This window comes from Micromys minutus (assembly GCF_963924665.1).
Source record: "Micromys minutus genome assembly, chromosome: 1".
Classification (NCBI taxonomy): Eukaryota; Metazoa; Chordata; class Mammalia; order Rodentia; family Muridae; genus Micromys; species Micromys minutus.
The window spans coordinates 171,386,019-171,400,873 of record NC_137969.1 but is presented as its reverse complement, the minus strand read 5'-3'; the positions used below and the strand labels follow the sequence as shown (position 1 = coordinate 171,400,873).

Here is a 14,855-nt window from a genome sequence, read left to right as displayed (position 1 = left end):
GTGAGTGTGCCAAGCAATGGTTTTGGTGTTCATAAACATGGATATATTTTAATTATTTAGAACACATATATATATATTAGAATAGTAAGTACTTTTATTATACATTTTATGCACTCATGACAAATCATTTTTCTTACTTTTCCAGTGTTTCTAGACAATGCCTTCTAAGAGTGTTTTGTGAATTATATAAGTCTTTTTCCTCAAAGCTATTCACGTCTTTGTGGAACCACACACTGCAAACCTATGTAGAGGCCAAAGAACATGTTGGTGAGATCTCCACTGAGAGTAGTGTAATCATCCAGGAAAGCTTCACATTCCTAACATAGTCATGAGCCTCCCACACTTCAGTCAGCCTGAGACTATGTTAATGGCAGTCCACTTTAATGATGGTGCAGCTGCCTTCGCTTGTGTAAGTGCACTCTGTGTTCACAGGACTGCCTATGCGATTTCCAGATCATACCCGTCCTTAAGAGATGTATGAGCACTTTCAAAACCTCAAAACTCATCTAAATTATGCCTCTTGTACCTGAGAAACAGCAATAAATGAAACACCTGTGAGCATGTACACTGCTTTCGGCTGCTAACCAATTCCACCCAACTGAAGCAGTTTGAGTCCTGAGTCTTTAAGGATCTGGGTATTCCTAGTAAGTAATAATGTACTTAAACATGCTAAGCTTTAGCAATATCTAAATCAGACCAAAAACAGGTCTGCCTTTTCAGGACGGTAAAGCATAGAATCAGAATAGCTTCTGCAGGGGTAGGAATACATCATATGCCCTATTAACCACAAAGGCTGTTCACAATCTGGGAATGGGCAAGGCAGGCCACAGGGCCACAGAGATGGCTACATTCTGGCTCCTTCCCTGCCACCCTGCTCCTGTGTCCTGGTGTAAGCCCTTATATCTCACTTGTTCCATGGAGGCTAGACCAGACCCCAAGATCTCAGCTGTGCCTAGAGAAACATCAGAAGAAAAGGTGGGTGTGAAAAAGGCCCAGGGGCTGCTCTCACTGCTTTTACTGAAGTGCAGATTAAATTTCAATTATAAAAAAGAATTTCTCTACCTTCTGATGAGGACACAATAGTCCTTTCCAACTCTAACGTTCTGGGAGCATATCTCAGGTCTAATGTGATCTTCACTTTCACAAGATCTGGCATGCATATTCTCCCAGCCATAAAATTACAGGGAGCAAAACCAACACAAGGCTTATATTTCAAGCCTCTACTTTGTAAAACATTCAAATATTTATCTATAATTTACCTGCTAGTTTGGCTGTATTTTATAGGCTATGATCTCTGTAATGTTAGTGTGAGAAAATTATTTCCACAAAGACTTGCCTTCCAAGGTTTGTCAAAAATTTCTTGTAAAAACAGACGAGCTCATCTATATTTTGCAAAGACCACAGTCGGTTAACTTCTTGGCCTCACTTCCCCTCTATGTTATCATGGGTCTGTAATAATACCGCAATTTGTTCTGAAACATTCATTTAGCTCTTGGCTTATCTGCAAGTGGCCTTTCTCGTCATGTCTAAGCAGAGTATGCTGGCCAAAGAGACATGACCAATAACTAGCCCTGCTATCCCAGCTGGGACTGAGCAGCTTCCAGCACAAAGGGCCACTGACTCTCCTGATGGCTGCAGGTTCAGCTAGCAGTGTGGTGGTTTGAGTAAGAATGGCCCCATAGGCTTATAGATTTGAATGCTCGGTTACTAGGGAGTGGCATTATTGGGAGGTGTCACCTTATAGGAATAGATGTGACCTTGCTAGAGGAAGTGTGTCACTGGGAGCTAGACTCTGAGGTTTCAAATGTTCAACCCAAGCCTAGTGTCTGTCTCGCGCTCTCTGTCTCTCTCTTGCCTGCTGATCCAGATATACAACTCTGAGTTCCTTCTCTAGCACCATGTCTACCTGTACACCACTGTGTTTCCCACCATGATGATAACTGACTAAACTTCTGAACCTGTAGGCCAGCCCCAGTTAACGGTTTCCTTTATAAGCACTGCTCTGGTCATGGTGTCTCTGCACACCAAGAGAAGGCCTAAGACTAGCAGGTTCTTCAGTCTCCACCACTGCTTTCATTGGCTTTGAACAAATGTTGACTTGCTTTTCCTAGTTTTCTACAAGACACAAGTTGTAAACTGTTGTCACTGTTAATTTCTTAGAAGCACAAGAAGCATGGTGAGCATCTATTTATTATTTACTCTGCCAACTACAAACTACCTCTTAGTGCTAAGAACAGAGGTGTGTTATCTTACCGACACAGACACTGCTCTATGTGAGTCCTGGTTATTGAGCTTCTTTACGTCCTACTATTGAGCTTCTAAGCATGGCTCGGGAACTGCATTATTCCCCTTGCTCAAAAAAAAAAAAAAAAAAAAAAAAAAAAACTTATTTTAAACCTTGTCAAATGCTCTCCTTAATGGACCCAGAGAAAAAGCAAATTACTGACACATTTTAATTACAAGTGTTCGCCTACATTTGTGTGCATGGGAAGAGCTGCTATTTCTGTATTTCTGCACCACCAAAGGCATAAACTCTTTTGCAGTATCTGATTTTCATCAGAAATTCACAGAGTAATTTTAGTCCCTAGAACTGAATTGCACCGGTAATTCCCCATAGCAAAGGCTCTCTGAATAAACTGAGAGTCACTTTTGCATACAGTGGTGATGTTCCGCGGGCCACAGAGTCCCTAAGCACCTAAACAGGACTGCTGTGATTCGCTATGCCTGTCATTTGTAAATAACTGAATTATCCAAACATTTCAGCTAGTATGTTAATGGCTTAAGAACCAACTCCTCAATGAAAACAACAAAATGGTTTCATTTTTGTCTCTTAACTAGATTAATTCAAAGGAAATTAAGGTTTAGAAATATATCACCTATTTAAATGCACATGTTAAGCTAAATGTTCTTGATAATCTCAGGATGTAATACCTCAGCCTGAAATTCTCCACTGCTTAGAGCATTGTAGAACAGGTTTAGATCAGAGAGGCCACATTTGCATGTGATGCCATTCTGCACAAAACATACAAGCTGGACTCCTTAACTGTACACTGACTGACTTAAGTATGGTTTCATGGGTGCCCGTCGCAGGCATTTCTTATTAAATATAAGGTCTGGAAGGACTATTACTTTAGTGGCTTCCTCTACAATCTGTTGTGTGTTTATATATCGTTCCACAACTTCCTTCCGACACTGAGCCAGCGCTAGGTCTGTCTAGACATTTTATTTTCATGAGTAATAGAAGGAGGATGTAGTGCTGCAAGATGCCGCCGTCAGCGTTGGCCATACCTGAAGCAAGGGTGAGGAGCTAGGGATGTGCCGATTTACAGCACCCAGCTCATGTGTCCTCTAGTGTCAAAGGTGACACGTGACATGTTCAAGGTTATTCTACATGAATTATACCATGTACATGGTTTTTATTAAAAAAAATCAAAAACAGTTAGAAAGGTAAACAATGTTCAGCACAAAGGAAAAATCCACCTGAATACTGGTGATGACTCCCGGAAGCAGCCCTTCTTACCAAAGAAAACAAGCCCCTCCCACACCACTGAGAGGGGGAAATGCAGGGGAAACATTCGCGTATGAATGAACTCATGAGCTGTGATTATTAGTGCTTGGCTACTCTGTACTGCCCATCACACCATGAGTGAGTTAGTGCCAAATGCGTTAAGACATCATTACTGCTGCAGAAGCAACCAGACACTAGTGTTCCACGCCACAAGACTACTCCATTACCCTCGAGGAGTCTGTGGGTGAAGGAAGCCCTTCAGCAGCATCCTCCTTGATTACTTCCTAGCAACATAAAACAGGAGAGTGGGTAACGGCAGGATGAGCAACATGGAAGATGAAGAAACACGATGCTAAGATAACAGCACGGATAACTGAATCCCAGGATGACCGACATTCCCCTTCCACCACTTTAAAATGTAGCTCAGGTTATGCTAACGGGGAACTTTTTTTATAGTTACTTAAAGTTTATCATCAGGAGCCTCTACTATATTTTACACAGATGTGTTTTGTTTTGGGTTAATTTTATTCGATAGTATGTTTAAACAATCTCATTCTGTGGGCTCCCTGCTGCAGACTGAAATGCTTTCTGAGTGCTGCACCCTCTGTCTTCTAAGCTATGATGCCAATGGAAATGCACAGAGAGATAGCATACATGCCCTTTATAAAGATACTAGAAATTAGCAGTTATGAAGATCTAGTTTTTAAAAGTTTTAGTAGCAAACACTACATTACAAGCCAGAGGGTTGTAAAATCTCAACATTTAGTCACTGAGATGGCTTGTCTTTCACAGACATTTACTAGAAATCAAAACATACATTTTATATTCGTAATAGTTCGTTTTTCAAAATTATAAAGTTAAGTTGTACTTTTTTACTCCAGAAAGGAAAAGAAAAGGCTTTCGATGGTATCCATGTTCTTTTATGAGATTAATATTTTAGTTACCCCTTTATATACTTACTAGGCCATTGTTCTGATCTCTGGGCAAACTCGTTTTTACTGATGGACGTGAGATGAGATGTTGGGAACCGCCAGGGTAATACCTTGGCGTATAAAGGTATGGGGCAAAGAATGGCTATGGAGAAACATGTAACAAAAAAAGGGCATGAACAATCACAGAAATCAAAGTGAATGAGATTCATCAAGTGAAACCAACCAACACAACTCCAAACTTCAAAAGCAAGTGACAAAACGTAAGGCTCGTGCACCCGCTGGTCTTGAGCTCCAGACCAGAGCTAGGACAATGACACCCTCTCCTTCATTAGATATAGGCTTAAAACACAGCTCAAGTTTTGTACCTTGTGACTTGACACAAACATTTGTTTTATATTTAGCATCTTAACAAGTTCACTGTACATGATTATGTATTAACTAACAAATCCTTCTTTAAATCAGATAAAAATGTTATTAAAATACTCTGCCTTAAAAAAAAAAGTTATTAAAACCCAAAACTGCCCTGGTCATTTGGGAACAACTAGCAGTGTTTCTGAGGACAGCCTCACTGGGGCCCTGGAGCTCAGAGATGTCCTGGCACACTGGAGTGCGCTCTAGACTCTGAGACAGGCAGCCTGCTACTGGCACAAGACTTAACTTCCACATTTACTTGTAGCTAGTCGCACACATCAGATTGTATGGACTGGAAACACAAAGGTCAGAATTCATTAGGCTTCACTGCACTGAGGTGATCGCTTCTCTCTTCTTTACTCTTGACACTTTAAGAGAATAGAATCACTATGCCTTTTAACAGTATGACTAACACCATTAAATAATAACAGAAACACTAAACCTAAAAATGAGAAATTTTAATGTCTTAAAAATAATTAAATACTTTAAAAGTATATTACATTATTGCTCTTAAAATAAATGAAAGATGCCGGCACAGATAATTTCATAACTCAAATAAATGTATTTTCCCACCTTTAATTAGTATTAATTGAGCCACCTTATATAAAACTGCAGCAGATTTTAAGACCAGTGACTGCAGATCTGTACTCCACACCACCTACCTACCACACAGGTAATTTTGGCAGAGAACAAACATTTTCATAAATGCTATTGGCTACTCCTGTGTTGTCCTGTCCACATAGGAAAACAGAATCACATTTCTACAGCTCTACAAACAGCAAAGCTAATTACCAATATAGATATTTCAAAGATAAAGGTTTAATTTAAATTCTCAATTCCTTCTCTGCCACATTTATCCCAAACTCTTTCTTGCCAGCTCACATGGATAAAGCCCTGCCGTCAGTCCTCCTCTATGAATATTAGCCCCTGTGTTTCCTGAAGTTACACTAGCCAGGGAGAAAAGAAGGATTAAAATTTACAATAGATTTTACAAGTGTATACTATAGTTCTTGATCTGTTTCCTACAGGAAATTACTAGTGTCATTTCATAATTAGGGTCATTAAGGCGAGAACGGACACTTCGAGCAACTACATCCAACATGGTTTGGGTACCACTGGAAACTGTGCTTTTATTTTTTAGTTAGGAAATTGTGTATTAAGCAAAGAATTATATATGACTAAAGGTACTTGAAATTAAGATGGCTTATGGTGGAATTAACTGGCAATAACATTTAACCCTTCGAGTACTGCAGGCCCATTATTGTTTCACATATGTCTAAGAACTACTAATGGCTCTAGAATTCATCACTGTTATGAATGCTGGTATAAATTACTACAACGAAATATGCTGAAGGAACCACTGTTGTCATAGTGTCTCCTTTATCAAGAAAATAAAGACCAATATTCTTACATTCACACTCTCTACAACTCTAGATCATGCTAAAATCCAAGACTCGGTTTTTTAAAAAATCATACACTTGTACATTTAAGTCTTACACTTTAAATTTAAAGCCAAATTATAGTTCCAAACCAGTACCAGAGCCCACAGACAGAGGAACCCTGCCCCCGGAAGAGCACTCCAAAGCCAGGGTGCTGACTCTTACCCTGTTGTAGAAGGGGTGCTGGGGTCCAGACAAGCCGCTGTAGTAGCTGCTGTGGGGCTGTGGGGACACAACCCCACCTGGGAATGGCCCGTTGAAAGACGCTGAGGAGGAGCAGACAGACCCAGGCTGACTGTACCCAGAAGGTGGACGAGGAGGGGCATCGTGCAGAGGGAGCGGGGGATACGGGAGGCCTCCTATGTTGATCTGCTCTCTCGCAGCTCGAACATCTGAAAATTCCATGACAACGCAAAAAAGCAAAATAGAACAGGACATTGGTGATGAGTCCTGTCGCCAGCTACTAAGCAAGGACATATTTTCATCACTGCCAGTGACTCCAGCTGAGTTAAATGAGTTGACAGGAAATCTTTACTAGCCCACAGACTAAGTAAAAAAAAGAAAGTCCAATTGATGTACATAAAAGAGGTTTTTTTTTTTCTTCACCATTTGAATAGTTACCACACTTGGATTCTTTCTTCAGTTACCAAACACTCTAATTCTTTGACTCTTTAAAGATATATTTGTATTATGCTATTATGCTAACAAAAGACTCAAATTTGTCTAATACATACAATGTGAGCTAAACTGTGGGCCCACAGACTGAGACAAGTCAACCTCTCAACACAGAACACACAGCCACAAAAGCATCAGCCTTAGAGTAAACACTGAGAAAAAGAACTTGGGGGAGTTTGGATGTTTTGTTGTTACATAATAACTACATATGTATGGCACAATATGCTTCCTTAATAGATGTATATATGCATAATGCTCAAACTGAGGAGGTGGATGTGCCTATTTGTCACCTCAAACACTCTCCATTTGTCTGCAATGGTACCATCTGAAATGGCCTCTTCTGGGCATTCGGAAACACTCAGTAAGTCATAGCTAAATGTTGTCACCCTACTGTGTAAGGAGAGTCAGAAATTACCCCTACCCAAGTGTACCCACTCCCGAGGGTCATCTCGTCGGCCCTCATCCTCCTCTCCACTCTCCCTCAGCATCCACACACGGGCAAGAGCAGCGTGTGCTGTGAATCTATTACACTCTACAAGACTAATTGAAGGTGATCCTTCCATAACTCCCAGAAAGCTCAGTTACGGTCTGATGAGCATGAAAGGTATCACATGAAACCCTTGTGTTCCAACACAGCTGTGCGTGCTCCAGTGCACACCAGCCTCTCAATGGCTTCTCTAAAACCCAAATGCAAACCAGATCTGGTAGTTTGGGCTCTAATTCCAGAATGAAAAAAAAAATTTAAGGTCAGTTTGGGCAATTTACTGAGACCCTAACTCAAAGTAAAAAGGGGTGAGGCCATATTTGGTGACAGAGTGTCTGCCTAGCATGCCCAAGGCCCTGGGTTCAATCCCCAGCATAGCCAGAACAGAAATTCAGTGTCCCAAAGGGAGAAGTTGGTGAGCAAGGACCAAGACACAGTGGAGTAAACAGCTAACATCTCAGCACCCAACAGAGTCAGCAGCTCAGTCCTACTCTAATTCCTCTGCAGATGCTCTGTTCAGATTTCTTAAATTTTCATAAAGCAAGATAAAATTAGATACCTAAGTAAGAAACAGGAAAATCTGCCTGGCATGGTGGCACATGACTGTAATCCCAGCATTTCAGAAACTGAGGCAGGAAGACAATAATGACTCTGGGTCCAACCTTGCCTCAAAAATAAAAGCAACAAAACAACAAGAAAAGAAAGAAAGAAAGAAAGAAAGAAAGAGGGAGAGAGAGAGAGAGAAAGAAAGAAAGAAAGAGGGAGAGAGAGAGAGAGAGAGAAAGAAAGAAAGAAAGAAAGAAAGAAAGAAAGAAAGAAAGAAAGAAAGAAAGAAAGAAAGAAAGGGGGAGGGGGGGAGGGAGGAAGGAGACGGGACAGGAAGGAAAGGGAAGGAAAGGATAGAAACATAAAACACTGAGGACTTGAAGAAGAATAAGCCACACTGAAATACCCACCTGCAATGATCTCCCGGAGTTTGGGATCCAGGTTTACTGTGCACGGCAAAAAGGTCTTTACATCTCGAGCCACAAGAACTGGAGTTCTTGAAGACAAAAACACTTCAAAATTTCTTATATCTCCATCAATTTCAAGAAGAGGCTCAACATCTTTAGTTGTTGGGATATTCTTTGATATTCTTCAAAAGAAAGAGATGAAAACCCCATTACTGCTGCTCTCAGAGTCAATTTCCTCATTCTTAAACCTCAATGCTTCTGTCCACAAGGAACACATGACACACCTAGCTCTCAATTTAAACCTATTTCAGATAAGAAACCTAAAAGAGGAAAAATAATAATACAGTTCCAAGACGACTAAGGTGACAATGAAGAAGTCAGAATGTCACTGATTTTGGCCAAGAGCAGAGTGAGGACCAGAGAGACAAAGAGAGAAGGGAACACACACGCTGGGTTCACCACAGCACCACAGAAGCCGCTCTTGCCCACAGTGAGCTGGTCTATGAAGGCGCCCACATCACATAATGAGCGAGAGGCTGCTTCTGAGACCTGGGCTGTTCAATGTGACCCCCATGGGCCTCCCACCCCCCAGGGAAAATTTTAATAAATCACACAAACTAAAAAAGTGTCAGCACAGGTTCTTTTCTTCTCTATAAAAAGCTATTTTCTACTGTAAAAGTAATATGTGCTTATTGTATAATAGATATGATAAAACATAGGAGTTAGCCTGGAAAGAATAAGATTTAGTCATCAAATATAGTAATGTTGTATTCTTAGTGTGTGTGTGTGTGTGTGTGTGTACACATATATTTGAGTTCAAGCAATAAGCAATTTTGGATCAACCAGAAATTCTCAAGTGTAAAGTAAGTGACTTTTAGTTATTAAAAACACTTAATAGTCACTGTCACAATGATCAATATGAAATTGTCTTGAAAGGAGACAAAAGGCCACAATGTTCAAATTCTCCAGGGTTCTCCCTACTAAGCACCATGGAGTAAATAAACTGACCTAAAATGCATGAGAGAGTGTTCCAGAGGTAAAGGAATAAAAACTACAATGGAGAAGCTCCAACAGGCAGACAGGAAACTTGGGAGAAGCTCCAGTGTCCACTAAGTGTCGGGTACAGAGTGGACAGAGGCGACATCACAGAACACAACAGAAGGGAAAGGGAGTGGACTGTGTTGAACTTGACAGGGACAGATCACAGTTCCCATGGAACTTGGGGAGGTGGAGAGGGGATGACAGGATTACAAAGAACCAGAAAGAAACCTGCCCAGGTGATGGGCATGGTCACCTTTCTGATTTTGAGGACAGCTCTGTGATCCAGCAACACCACCCGTGAAGTTGCGCGGCCTTGCAGCCTTTTCCTTGTGGTAACTGCGCCTCTAGAAGCTCTCCTAAAGTCCTGGCGCTTGTTCTCCGCACAGCACTCGCCTTTTCCTTAAGAGCACGTGCTCTTGCGTTGCACTAGGGCTCCATTTTAGGGGAAAGAACATTTTCCTTCTCTTTCCAAGTGAGATGGAACCTAAGATTAGCAACAGCTGCATCTTTTCTTCGGGATCAGCACTTTATTGCTGAGACCCAGTACTTGGCTGGTAGCCAGATATTAAAAGTCATCCGAGGGAAAATCCAGAGAACAAAATTAGCAAACTAGGAAAGAATAGGGTGCTCGTGAGAAAACAAGGCAAGCGATTCTGTCTGTGGATTTCACAAAGTCCTGCTACAGACTCACACATGCACAAAGCAGAAAGTTCTTTAAGATCCGATGATTTTCAATAAAGTAAAACAGCACTCAAACTGATTATTGAATACAGTTAAAGTGTAATGAAAACCTGGAAAACAATCATGTGGTATCATTTGCAAAGGTAGAAAAAGCACTAGAAATGAAAGTTAAGGCAGTTCATTTTTCAGGAGTGTAACAGAAAAAGAAGAGGCTAGGAAGACTTAGATAAAAACACACAGCTGACAAGTCACATGAAACAAATTAACCGAATCCTGATGCCAGCGCTGCTTTCAGCCTGAATGCGAACAGTGTTCTCAGCGTGGTGAACAATGCGGCTGTTCACGAGCCAAGCGTCTACTGCTGCTTTCCAGATTGAAGTCTCTACTCTAACCTTTTGAGCTCAATGCATTAAGCCCTTCTGTTAAAAGAGACGTTTATGTAAATGATAATCTTTTGGCAGTGGGCCATCAAAATCATATGGGCTTTTATTTTTCAGATATTTTTTCCAAAGGTTAGCATTTAAAGAATTTAAATAACTTCACTTTTCACTTAAGAGCGAATTTAAATTTTCAGCACTAGGAATCATGTGAAGTAGAGTTACCAGCAGTTAAGTGGCCCGCAGAAGGCATTTTACAGTGCCAGGCATCACTGCACTCCCAGGAAGTTTAAGTGCACTTTCTTTTGATGCCGCTAATCGAACAGCACTTGCTAATGCCAACACCCATGTAAGTTTAGGCATTTTGATTATAAATGACCGTGTTTTACTATAGAAAACACAAATGAATTACTTGGCAGAATTCACATAAGCCATTCGTGTCAATTCTATTAAAAGTAAGGCTCAAAATTAAGTGGAAAAATTTCTAACTTAAAGTATAAGCAGATCCATAATATATAACTTATAAAAAGGACATTATATCTTTTCTGAAGCTGGTCATCTAACAATGTGATTATCCAATAAGGAATTAAAATTAATATTTACTATCCCACCTCACCCCCCAATTTTCACTCACTGATGATCAAGCCCAGGGCTTCATGAATGCTAGGCAATCCAAACATCTTTATAAACTCTCGTCTGCCTTGGAACTGTATCACACCTGAGACAAAGTTAACTTCCAGAAGACCCGCACATTGATACAGACAAAAAGCCTGCCCGTTCAGTGCTAGGGATGCACGTTAGAGAAAAGGCACTTGCTTAGCACCCAAGGCCCCAGGTTCAATCACTAGCAACAAAGGAAAAAACAAAAGCCACCCACTGTACTGCCAGAGTTGGAAACAAAAGATACAACGCAACTTGTTTTTAAAAATAATTTAAATTATACAATAGGTGTGTGACTGGATGTGGGTATTACATGCACATGCGCGCAGAACATCGCAGAAGCCAGAAGCACTGGATTTCTCAAAACTAGAGGTGCAGAAGTTTGTCAACTGCCATGTGTACGAGGAACTATAGTTGAGTCCTCTGGCGTCCAGCAAGTGTTCTTAACTGCTGAGTCATCTCTCTAGCCGCATAAAACTCATTTTTATGATCACTAGGATCTGTAGAAAGACGAGCAAAACCCTAGACACTCTCCTCCCGTCTTCATCCATTTAACTCTCAGCCATCCTTCGTATTCGGCACAATTCTCTACCTGAAGGACAGCTCATATCCCTCTAGGATGACACATCTGAAGGACAGCTCATATCCCTCTAGGATGACACACCTAAGGTCCTTACACTCTCCTGCGTGCCATACGTACATCTACTACTGCAAGTATCTTAAACATCTCACCCCTCCTCCACACTATCACTGCCATCAAAGTTGGGAACAAGTTTGATTTCGATCCCTAGTACATCTCCAGTGCCTATAGCACTGTCATAGCGTTGCTTAGGTTGCTTAATAAATATCGGCCAAGTGAAGAGACAGACACAGATGCAGACAGACAGACATGCACACATGTTTTTCCTAAATATTATATCCTTTCGGAATAAAAGAATTTAAATTTTGCCCTTTCTGATACTGAAAAAAATTTAATGCTTGAACAGAATAGGTGGGGGAATAGAGAGATGACTCAGTGTTTAAGAGCACTGGCTGCTCTTCCAGAGGGCCTGAGTTCAATTCCCAGCATCCACACAGTGGCTCATCATTTGAAATAAGATCTGATGTCCTCTTCTGGCGTGTCTGAAGACACATAAATAAATAAATCTTTAAAAAGTAGGTGGAGCATGTTGCATTTTGTCTGCATTGTGAGTTAAGGATGAATGTGGGAATCTGTTGTCTGAGAGCTGTGTGTTGAACAGGTATGGTTTCTCAGTGAATAGACTTGGTATTCCTGCCCCAAGTGACATGCCTAAGTAGTCATAATTGTCTGGGTTTATTCTGTTTGATTGCCTTGTGTATGTTCTTGTGTGAGCTTTGAAGTGTGAGCCTTTGGATTCTGTTTTTCTTCAAAAACGTCCTTTCTGCACATGAAGATTACTGGGATTTCTCAAAGATTTTTACATTGGCTCCGAAGGGAACACTTGGTAGCCCTGATATCCTAGTTCTTTAATGTCCTTGTTTGTGTACAGTGAGTGTCCTCCCGTTTATTTTTATCTCTCTTAACAATGTCCTGGCTCTTAGTGAACATTCTTTAACTGCCTTGACTAAATAAAACAATACCCTTCCAGATTATCTACATCATGAGAACAGAAACACAAATGATCTCTGTGTTGATCTATATCCTAAACACTGTTGGATTTGTTGGTTCTAGAAGCTCTCCTGTAGACTTTTTGGGATACTCTCTATATGGTATCATAGTATCTGTAATTAGAAATAGTTTTACAACTACTATATAATTTGGGACTTTCTACTTTTCTTGTCTTGTTACTCTGGCTGGAATACCATTTGGTCCAATAGAGATAATTTACTGTTCCAACCAAATATTTTTTAAACAATCTATCTGTCTATCTATCTATCTATCTATCTATCTATCTATCTATCTATCTATCTATTATTTGCATGTATGAGTGTTTTGCCTCTGTGTGTGTATGTGCACTGTATGCATACTTGGTGAATGGTTTCAGAAGAGGCATCAGATTTCCTGGACTTGGAATTCTGGATGGTTATGAACTACCATGCTGGGAACCAAACCAGGGTCCTCTGCATGAACAGCAAATGCTCTTAACCACTGAGCCACTTCTCCAGTCAGTCAGACACTGCTCTTTACCATAACACTGAAGTTAGTATAAACCAGCAAGCATATAACTCTAATGTTTACTAATGTGAAGCACACCTGACTGCTCCCAAGTGACATGAGTGCCTGATTATCGTGTCACCTGGCAAAGGCCACTGCTATTTCTTTAGTCTTTTGTGTGTGGTCCAGGTGAAGGTGCCACCTGTAAGAGAAGCCTGGATCTTCTATATACTGCTTCTTCCTCTGCCTCTGGTCCTGAAACAACAGGCAGGCTTCAGCCGGGGTTTTCCATTCGCTCTCTGAGTGCATGTGGAAATGAAGCACTGCTAGCTCAGCTGTCCTCCCAAATCCCAGCTGCTGAGCTTGCTTTGGGGTTTGTTGTTTGCTTGTTTGTTTTTAAGACCAGTTTTTGCTGTGTACCCTGGTTGTCCCGGACGGAACTCACTCTGTAGACCAGGCTGGCCTTGAACTCAGAGATCCTCCTGCCTCTGCCTCCTGGGTGCTGGGATTAAAGCTGTGCACCACTGCCATCTGACTGACTTGCATGTTTTTAAGTGGAAAAAATACAGAATTATAGAATGCTGTTATGTGTTAGAGTTTGGCACACTAAGCATCGCCAACACAGAGGGTTCTGCTAACAAGTCCTCCTGACTTTGTGTTTGTGTTTTGTCAGAACTGACCTAAGAATAGAGTTGTGTGAGGAAAATCTGAGTACTTGTGAGAAAACTCCGAGAAACGAATACAAAAATCCTGTGAGCTCAGTTTCTTCAAATATACAAAACTGTTTTTGGATTATGCTTTCAAGTTTCCCCCAAGTGTAACAGATAAGAGTAAGTTTGCTTCAGATAATTCATTACAACTAGCTATTGTTATTTGTCTACATAGCTCTATGGAAAAGCATGTTTTTGCTCTTGTAATTGGACGAGTATAAATTGTCTGATGGTCTGAATAAAGTTGGTAATTGTATGAGACTTTAGTCTGCCTCATCTATCAGTTCCATTCTTCTAGGTCGGTCCCTTTAACGACCTCTAGAGCAGTAACAATTTCAGACCCTGTGATAAAATATCTCCTCTTCCTCATGCACACAAATATATTCTTTCACTGTTTCATAAAATATAAGCCATTTCTTACTCATAAAGCTACATAAGAAAGCACACTTGCACCATAGCCTATGTGTCTAAGCACGAGTGTGACAATCAGAGTAACAGCTGTTTTGTGGCCCGGGTGACAGGATCATTAGGGAAGCAGGACTGGGCTTCGATAACTACACACTGTACTGTTGGTGACTCCCCATCAATCCTGTAAGTTTCTAGAAAATTAAGTGTTATATCATCATCAAAAGGGAAATTTGAAAACTGACAACATTAGCATCTATTTATAATAACAAATTTTCTTGGTTTGCTATAAAACTAACTAGAGATGCTTAAATGAACTTGAGATTCCAATCTTAATACATAACTGTAGTAAAGAATATTAAAAATTATGTTCCTGGATGGAAGACACACACAGCCTTTATATTGTTAAATATGCCTTAGGCAGCACAGTAGCTGGGCAGCTGCCTACCCTCCATGCTGTTAG

General features: G+C 40.7%; 1 protein-coding gene across 10 annotated transcripts in view; it reads right to left on the bottom strand.

Moving 5' to 3' along the window:
• Nucleotides 1–14,855, bottom strand: part of KIDINS220 (kinase D interacting substrate 220) — an 84,292-nt gene that overhangs the window by 18,195 nt on the left and 51,242 nt on the right. For 7 of the 10 annotated variants that reach the window (XR_013975599.1, XM_080940087.1, XM_080940086.1 and 4 more), the window contains exons 23-26: nt 8,406–8,584; nt 6,456–6,682; nt 4,469–4,582; nt 3,736–3,792 (exon numbers count right to left, since the gene is read on the bottom strand). Coding sequence is in view for 9 of the 10 variants with exons in the window: in XM_080940087.1 (XP_080796213.1) it covers nt 3,736–3,792; nt 4,469–4,582; nt 6,456–6,682; nt 8,406–8,584 (577 nt within the window). In the remaining variant the exon portion in view is untranslated. The remainder of the gene's footprint in view (nt 1–3,735; nt 3,793–4,468; nt 4,583–6,455; nt 6,683–8,405; nt 8,585–14,855) is intronic. The other 3 variants (XM_080940092.1, XM_080940093.1, XM_080940094.1) reach the window with 1 other exon arrangement.